The sequence below is a fragment of the Squalius cephalus genome (assembly GCF_949319135.1).
Source record: "Squalius cephalus genome assembly, chromosome: 15".
NCBI classification, from domain to species: Eukaryota; Metazoa; Chordata; class Actinopteri; order Cypriniformes; family Leuciscidae; genus Squalius; species Squalius cephalus.
Genome location: NC_137136.1, coordinates 1,020,001 through 1,030,000, shown reverse-complemented (window position 1 = coordinate 1,030,000; position 10,000 = coordinate 1,020,001). Strand labels below are relative to the sequence as shown.

General features: G+C 36.0%; 1 protein-coding gene across 2 annotated transcripts in view; it reads left to right on the top strand.

The window, feature by feature from the left end:
- Window positions 1–10,000, top strand: part of csmd3a (CUB and Sushi multiple domains 3a) — a 331,891-nt gene that overhangs the window by 311,766 nt on the left and 10,125 nt on the right. For both annotated transcript variants that reach the window (XM_079894353.1, XM_079894352.1), the window contains exons 61-62: window positions 6,431–6,604; window positions 8,600–8,673. In XM_079894353.1, coding sequence (XP_079750479.1) covers window positions 6,431–6,604; window positions 8,600–8,673 — 248 coding nt within the window. The remainder of the gene's footprint in view (window positions 1–6,430; window positions 6,605–8,599; window positions 8,674–10,000) is intronic.

The following is a 10,000-nucleotide window of genomic DNA, read 5'->3' as shown; positions in this document are numbered from 1 at the left end:
CACTTTCCAGGAATAGGGTGGAAAATAAGGCCTTTTATCCTTCATTTTCAACAAATAAGTGCAACGAGGTGATAAAGATCTGAGGTGGTCAAACGAAATATTAGATATATTTGCTGTTCATTTTTGGGACATGTCTATTATTGGGCCCTATCTTGCACCCAGCGCAATTGCCTTTGTACAGCGACGCATGTTTCATTCCTATTTTGCACCCGACGCACAGCGGACTTTTCCCTCCACAGACGCACGCCGGTAAATTAGGGAATGAGCTTGCGCTCCCGGGGGTGGTTCAGGGAAAAGAGGAGGCGTGTTCCGGCGCAAACGTTCCCTGGTGCTATTTTGCAGTTTCAGAAAACAATTCCTCCACTGACCAGGAGAAACCTCGTCTAAAGTCAGTGGTGCGTTATTCAGAGGCTATTTTAAGGGCGCATGCTTGGTTATAATGTAGCGTGTGTACAACACACACACACTTTGCTTCTCTCATCTACACAGACGCAGCAGTTGCCATTTTTGCAAACCATACATTATTACAAGGAACAATATTACCACACGAGGGAAATCATTGTTGTGTCCATGAAGATGTGAAAGAATAGGCATAAATCTAGCTTACACATTTACCCAAATTATCATACGCCTGTTTAACCGAAGCTAATCTGGGTGTGTTTCTCCATCCCCAATGTCACTTCTCTGTGTTTTACGGCCCTGACGGGAACGCCGGTCTCCTCGGCTGTGAACCGCTCCTTTAAATCCGCCGTTATAATAGCAATCCGCCATGGAACAAGCGCGCCTGCTCTTAAAGGGAATGTGAGATGTCGCTCTGATTGGTTTATTTCACGTTACGCCCAAACCACACCTATGAGTAATGAAGCGACTTCAGACCAACACATTTTAGATTTGCGTCGGGCGCAAGAGTCATTTATCCCGCCGGTATAATAGCAACAGCGCCCGAGACCCGCCCACAAAGATACTTGCGTTTCGCGCTTGATACTTGCGTTTCAGATCGTTAAAATAGGGCCCGATGTATTATTCCCTGATTTTGATTTTTATTTTAAAGTTACAGTTGTAAAATTAGGCCAGTTAGTCTGCGATCAAATGTACTTATTGATAAACTTATTTATCCCTCACATTACAGCTATTTTTTTAATGATCCGTCAGTGATTTCTGAAGGATCATGTGACACTGAAGACTGGAGTAATGATGCTGAAAATTCAGCTTTGATCACAGGAATAAATTACACTTTAATTACACTTAAAATAAATAAAAAAAAAATACTTTTTTTAACAAATAAAAAAAAAAAAATCTTACATACCTACAAACTTTTGAGTGGTACTGTATCACAATTTTTTTTTTTTTTTTTTTTTTAAACAATTGATAAAAGTGTCATGTATAGTTATGGGTCACATAGAAATATATATTCACATAGAAAACAGCTATTATGAATTATAATAATATTTCACAATGTTTACTGTAATTTTGATCAAATAAATCCAGCCTTGGTGAGCAGAAAAGACTTTTCAAAACTTTTGACCGATATTGTAAATATTGTGTTGTTAGTCATTAAAATTTACATAAAAATCTTTTTTTTTTTTTAAATGTTCATGCTTGGTTAATTTTATGTTAGATCATTTTTATCTTGCATACAGTATCTAACAGTTACACCAAAAAAAACCCAAATTGATTTATGCATCGAATGCTTTAAAAAATACCACCAAAGCGTATCGCATTCATAGAAAGCACTGAATATTAAAGCATGCAATCTGCCCATCTGTAGATTTAATGGATTTATTAAATCACGCAGCGAGTGTTCTTCTGGAGACGTGCTTCTGTTGTGTCTCCAGAGCAAGTTTCCTCTGACACGGGCCTGACTGGTCCTCCACGTCTGATTATTATGCATAACTTGCTTTAGCCTAGAGCTGTTGAAATCATTTTTTCCGTCAAAGAAAGAAAAGAAAGCGCAGTCAGATGAGAATGGTCTCATGCATCACGGATTGTGTTGTCGCAGTGCCACGTTCGGCCTGCCGTTGCTCATGGAATATATAATGGAGAAGAGTTTGCACATTGTGGATGTTTGTATCGTTATGTCCATCACACTTTAAATGCAAAAAACACACCCAGTCAAAATGAGAATGCATTAAATCAGTATTCGTGTGTGTAAAGTGTGTTTGTTCTCCACTGTAAAAGCAAAAGTGAATGTAAAAACGCGAGTAAAAACCTGGTCAACATTAAGTTCTGTTATGTGGGGAAATATATACTATAATAATGAATAATTATCAATTATTATTGGTGCTCAATTATTAACAAATGTAATTTTTTTGAGGATTCATTTCATTAATAAAAAGTTCAGCATTTATTAGAAATAAACCTTTTGTGTCATTATAAATATCTTTACTGTCACTTTTGATCAATTTAATGCGTCCTTGCTGAATAGAAGTATTCATTTAAATTATAAAAAGAATTACACATTTTAAAAAACATACCCACAAACTTTTGAGTGACACTGTAGCAAAGTTGTTGTTGTTGCTGTTTTTTTTTCTTTTTTTTAATGTTTTTTTTAACAGTTTAAAACAAAATTCACAGGTCGTTCTGTAAATATGTTTAATTTTTTACTGTATTTTTACTGTATTATTCTGGCAGCCACAGCTGCTTTCTTTAAATTAAACTTTAAAAAAAAAAAAAGATTTAATTGCAACAAATTTAATACATTTTTTGAGGATTCTTTTCATTGATGAAAAGTTCAGCATTTATTTGAAATAAACCTTTTGTGACATTTTAAATATCTTTACTGACACTTTTAATCAATTTAATGCGTCCTTGCTGAATAGAAGTATTAATAATTTAAATTATTTAAATAAAAAAATATTTACACATTTAAAATTACACATAAAAACTCTTACATACCCAAAAACTTTTGAGTGGTTCTGTATCAAAATTTATTTGTATTATTTATTATTTTGTTTTGTATAATTTTTTTAAACAGTTTAAAACTAAATTTACAGGTCATTCTGTAAATATGTTTACATTTTTACTGTATTTTTTACTGAATTATTCTTGCAGCCACAGCTGTTTTTTACAGTGCTTTCTTTAAAGGTGCAGTGTGTAATATTTAGGAGGATCTGTTGACAGAAATGTAATATCATATACATAACTATGTTTTCAGTGGTGTATAAAGGCCTTACATAATGAAGCGTTATGTGTTTATTTGCTTAGAATGAGGCATTTCTCTCTACACACACCGCGGGTCCGCTTACATCGACATGTTTCTACGGTGGCTCTGAACGGACAAACGCGTTTCGTGTCTCCCTTAATTATGCAGAACTTTAAGGCTTAATATAATTCAAACGGATGAGTTATAAAAAAATCACCCCCTCACAGTCGTCATGAAGGGCAACATTAGCTATATAGACCAAAAACACTTTTTTGCACCAGGCTGTAAACACGTTTTTTTTCTGCTGTAAAGTTGGGCATTTTAACATGAGGGTCTATGGGATTGAGTCTCTTCTGCAGCCGGCCTCTAGTGGCCAGTGGATGAACTGCAGTTTAATCTCTTCAGTGTTGGATTCAAGAGGGAGAACGTTAGTTTGCCACTTGTTTTTATCACATCAGACGGCAGAGGCTTTATGAATCAAAGCACTTCAGTGAAAGCAGATCTTCAAGACTGACTGGTGTTTAAAGCGGTGGTATAATGCCCTTTTCACAGATGTAAAATAAGTCTCTGATGTCCCCAGAGTGTGTGTGTGAAGTTTTAGCTCAAAATACCCCACAGATATCTTTATATCGCATGTTAAAATTGTCACTTTTTGAGGGTGAGCAAAAACGCACCGTTTTTGTGTGTGTCCCTTTAAATGCAAATGAGCTGCTGCTCCCGGCACAGTGGGCGGAGCTTCAAGAGCTTGTGTTCTTTTACCTCACACACACATGCACTGAAAATTTAAAAAACGTTTAGCCTTTTATGTTCAAACCGGAGTCAGACAATGATGGAGAGACTCAAGAAGAAGTGACAACATGTAGAAGCAACAGGACATTTCTGAATGGTTAGTTGATGAGTTTATGAAGCTGATGTGGAGTTATCTTCTAGTCATTAATTAGCATATTCTGTCTTGATAATCTATAAATCGTGTTCCGGGGGCGGGGTTTATGTAAATGTTAGGGTTGGTGATGTCACTAACCCAGGAGGAATGTGGTGTAGTCTCTACCAGCCGTTTGTTGTAGTCCTTAAAAAGCGATTTCTGTAAAAGCAAATATCTCCCTTTGCTTTGAACTTTGAGCGTTGTAACTTTGCAGATGTTGTTTATGCTCAAACAGCAACATTACACACTAACTAAAGTTAGAAAAGTCAAATCATAATCAACCACCTCTGTAAAATGTGCTTTAATGGAGTTGACGTGTGTTAAACGCGGTCATGCTGACGCTGTGCCTCATGTGATTATCGGTGTTTCTGCGGTGTCACACTTAAAGCCAGTGAACTCAGGTTTTCCCATCGGTGAATTATACATCACAGCATGGCAGACCCTTTGGCTTCCGTTGGGATTTAAAGAGGGATAATTACTCTGATTCACATTCAGGTGAGCGACCTCTGCTGAAACTCAACGCTCCACTTCTGATCTTTAAATACCATGAAGCCTGGAGAGCTTCCATGCAATTTATATATCAAACACTCTTACCCTGCTGAAATCAGGACATATCAGATGTGGAAATAGATTTAATTTGTGGTCTGTCAGTCTTATTTGCTCTCAGACGTGCTTCTCTTTCTGATTTCACGGCAAAACCAAAGTGTGCCAGATAACGTCTAGCTGTGTATCCTCATTTTAGAGTCTAAATAATGAGTGCATGTGTGTAGTGTACACTACTGTTTAAAAGATTGGGGTCGGTAAGATCAAAAATACAGTAAAAATTGTGAAATATTATTATGATTTAAATCAGCTGTTTTCTATGTGAATATATATTAAAGTTTAATTTATTCCTGTGATCAAAGCTACATTGTGACTCAGTGTCACGTGATCCTTCAGATGCTCAAATATTATAAATTATTGTTGGTGCTCAATTTTTAATAATGGTTCAATTGTTAATATAAAAAAATAAAAAAAATCATAAAATAAATAAATACATTTTAAAAAGTTAAGCACCCCAAACTTTTGAGTGGTAGGTTATCACGGTTTCCACAAAATTATTAAATTATTTTAACACTGATAATAGTCAGAAATGTTTAATAGTCTAAATAGTCATCATATTATAATAGTTTAATAGTCTAAATAGTCATCATATTATAATAGTTTAATAGTCTAAATAGCCATCATATTATAATAGTTTAATAGTCTAAATAGCCATCATATTATAATAGTTTAATAGTCTAAATAGTCATCATATTAGAGTGATTTGTGAAGGATCATGTGACACTGAAGACTGGAGTAATGATGCTGAAAATTCAGCTTTGATCACAGGAATAAATTACACTTTACTATATAATCACATAGAAAACAGATGATTTACATTGGAATAATATTTCACAATTTTTACAGTATTTTTGATCAAATAAATGCAGCCTTGGCAAGCGGAAGAGACTCTTTCAAAAACATTATGAAATCAATCTGAAAAAATAGACTTCTTAGCTTGTGGAAAATGAGCTCTTGAGTTTAAAATGTGAGAACGAAAGATTCTTCAAATCATACGCTGGTATTATTAAACCTGTCTGTTTAATAATTGACTCTTCCTCCCGTCCGTCTCAGAGCGTGTCTCTTTGAGTGGTTCACCTCAGAAGTTTGTTTTGAGGGTCAGGTCGGGTTACTCGCTCATAAATCATTCAGAAAACAAGGTTATAGATCAGATTTTCCTGGACAGCGGCGGTGACGAGTTCAGATATGTGCCTTGAAGAAAATCATTATCTGGGAAGAAATAATCAGAAATAGAACAAGATAATGCTTTGCTTGCATTAAACATAAACCGGCTGCTTCAAGCTCAAATTAAATCAAAATCGAGCCAGTTTATTTACGTAAAGGCCAAAGATAAATAGTGCTATTATAGTATAATTTACAGGCTATACTATTATAGTTGTTATTCATATTTTAAAATTGCTTTCATTTTTATTTTCAGGTTTTTCACTTTTGCTTGTTTTAGCAATTTTTTTGTGTGATATGTCAAATTCATTTGTTTATATAATATGGATATTACATTTTTCAATTAGCAAAATGTCTTTATTTCTAGTAACAGAAATGTTTTAATAGTTTTAATTTTCGTTAAAGATAATAACCCTGGTAGAGATGACATTTATAAATAGCTATTTGAGAGTGTAAACTCACATTTAAATCTGTTTTCTGTAATGTTCACAGAGTTTCCATGGGATAAAATCAGCATTTTTCCTCATTAAATAACATATTTCACGTGAAAAGTCTATTAACATGAGTGAAATGGTCTGTAAATGACTGTTGTATGTTCACAGCGAAGTTCTGCGGTGACCCGGGCGTCCCGGCCCACGCCACACGAGAGGGTCAGAGCTTCATCTTCAGAGCTGAGGTGTTCTTCAGCTGTAGCGCCCCCTATCTGCTGGTGGGCTCATTGACACGCACCTGCCAGGCAGACGCTACCTGGAGCGGCTCGCAACCGCGCTGCATAGGTGTGTTACCTTCACTGCTCAAACACTCATATATGTGACCCACGCTGCATAGGTGTGTTACCTTCACTGCTCAAACACTCATACACTCACCTAAAGGATTATTAGGAACACCTGTACAATTTCTCATTAATGCAATTATCTAATCAACCAATCACATGGCAGTTGCTTCAATGCATTTAGGGGTGTGGTCCTGGTCAAGACAATCTCCTGAACTCCAAACTGAATGTCAGAATGGGAAAGAAAGGTGATTTAAGCAATTTTGAGCGTGGCATGGTTGTTGGTGCCAGACGGGCCGGTCTGAGTATTTCACAATCTGCTCAGTTACTGGGATTTTCACGCACAACCATTTCTAGGGTTTACAAAGAATGGTGTGAAAAGGGAAAAACATCCAGTATGCGGCAGTCCTGTGGGCGAAAATGCCTTGTTGATGCTAGAGGTCAGAGGAGAATGGGCCGACTGATTCAAGCTGATAGAAGAGCAACTTTGACTGAAATAACCACTCGTTACAACCGAGGTATGCAGCAAAGCATTTGTGAAGCCACAACACGCACAACCTTGAGGCGGATGGGCTACAACAGCAGAAGACCCCACCGGGTACCACTCATCTCCACTACAAATAGGAAAAAGAGGCTACAATTTGCACGAGCTCACCAAAATTGGACAGTTGAAGACTGGAAAAATGTTGCCTGGTCTGATGAGTCTCGATTTCTGTTGAGACATTCAGATGGTAGAGTCAGAATTTGGCGTAAACAGAATGAGAACATGGATCCATCATGCCTTGTTACCACTGTGCAGGCTGGTGGTGGTGGTGGTGTAATGGTGTGGGGGATGTTTTCTTGGCACACTTTAGGCCCCTTAGTGCCAATTGGGCATCGTTTAAATGCCACGGCCTACCTGAGCATTGTTTCTGACCATGTCCACCCCTTTATGACCACCATGTACCCATCCTCTGATGGCTACTTCCAGCAGGATAATGCACCATGTCACAAAGCTCGAATCATTTCAAATTGGTTTCTTGAACATGACAATGAGTTCACTGTACTAAAATGGCCCCCACAGTCACCAGATCTCAACCCAATAGAGCATCTTTGGGATGTGGTGGAACGGGAGCTTCGTGCCCTGGATGTGCATCCCACAAATCTCTATCAACTGCAAGATGCTATCCTATCAATATGGGCCAACATTTCTAAAGAATGCTTTCAGCACCTTGTTGAATCAATGCCACGTAGAATTAAGGCAGTTCTGAAGGCGAAAGGGGGTCAAACACAGTATTAGTATGGTGTTCCTAATAATCCTTTAGGTGAGTGTATATGTGACCCTGGATCACAAAACCAGTCACAAGGGTAAATTTTTTTAAATTGAGATTTATACATCATCTGAAAAATTCGGCCGAGATACAACTATTTGAAAATCTGGTGGAGTGCAAAAAAAAAACGCTTTTGCTAGTTTGCTTGTGATTATTTAACACGATTATTGGTATATGATCAAAGTCTTATTTCACAATATGATTCATTTTAAATATCAGTGAAATTTCACAATTATCGATACTTCAGTAAAAAATACTACTAGGTTAACTAATGTAAGAAAAGCAGGTTTATTAGGCTGCTGTCACTTTAAGAGCGAATGCACAGATCCAATATACTGTTACACGGTCCGATTATCTCTTTTTCATAATTATTGGAAGCTGAAATCAAAAATCAATAATCGCACAGCCCTAAATATAAAGTATCGATTTCTTTAAATAAAAAAAAACAAAATCTTTTGAACAGCACTGTATAAATTTAAGTTAAATCCATTAAAACCCTAAAAAGTTGCTACTGTATTTTTTACGGTAAAGTTCTGGCTGCCAGTTTTGTTTTTAATATCCACTCCAGCTTAGATCTATGATGCGAATGTGAACATTATGACCTTCATTACATCAGCTTTTCCTAACCCGATTATGAATATAACACTGCAGGAGATGATAATGATGATGTAATCCTGATTTTTCCGCAGAACCGCATCGGACGACGTGTGAAAATCCCGGTTCTCCAGAGTTCGGCTCCATGAACAGCAGTCTGGGCTTTAAGGTAAGAACCCGTTGGTGCTCTCTGACTCTCGTATCAAAGCCATTATGATGGAATAAGTATAAGGCTGTTCAAAAGGCCCGTTTCTGTCAGTTTTAACCTGCTTTTATCTTCAAGTGCAAAAACGGCCCTTTCAAATGGCACAATGTGACTTCAGATGTGCCTATTAATAACTGAAAATCATATTTCCCTTCATTGCTGAGACAAAAGGATATTCACTGACCTAGACAGTCTGGTCACACCAGAGAGTGTGTGTCAGCGCGGATCTTTATAAGCACAGTTGATTTATTGTCAGGTTGATTCAGTCAAATGCTGTTTGAAGAGCCCGTGGCAGTTTCAGGATTGTGTGAGTGTCTCTTATTGTCCGGGGAGAGTTTACTCTTCAAACGCTCACTCGAATGGCTCTTTACAGTCCACCGCTTCTTCCTCACGGGGACCAGAGGAATGAAGCATCAGTTCGGCTCTTCAGTTTGACATCCGTTGTCAACTTTACCCCATGATTTCAGATCAGTTAGTTCAACCGAAGCTCTGAGAGTGACTGACATTTATGAGACAGTCAATTTAAGTCTGAAACACTCATAATTGGCGTATTTGTTTTATTTTGTAGTTTATGTAGTTAGTTCTTCTTATTCCAAAACATTCTCAGTACTGGCACATGTGTTCCTAAAACTTATTTTATTTTATTTTTATTTTTATTTTTTATCAACCACAAAACAGCACTGGGAACAAGTGTTTCTAAAAAATATTTATTTATTTATTTATTTATTTATTTTATTTATTTATTTTTAATTTAGTTTAGTTTTATTATTTTATTGAAGGTTTTGTAATTTTTATTTGACTTGATTATTTTATAATTTTATTTTATTATTACAAAAAATTGTCAGTACTGGCACAACTGTTTTTAAAATGCTATTTTGTGTTTTATTTTTAGTTTGTTTTATTACTTTATTTTACTTTTTGTTATTTGTTTTATTTGACTTTTTATTATTTTATTTCCTTCATATCACTTAATTTAGCTTTATTATGCTTTATTTGTTTACAAACATTAAAAAAATAGTAAACATTCTCAGTACTGGCATAAATGTTATTTCATTTTTTTATTATTTTTATTTAATTAAATTTTATTTGATGTTTTTTACTTTAGATTTTATTTTATTTTAACAACCTCAGACTATTTATACAAAATTATAAACGCAACACTTTTGTTTTTGCCCCCATTTTTCATGAGCTGAACTCAAAGATCTAAGACTTTTTCTATGTACACAAAAGGTCTATTTCTCTCAAATTTTGTTCGCAAATCTGTCTAAATCTGTGTTAGTGAGCACTTCTC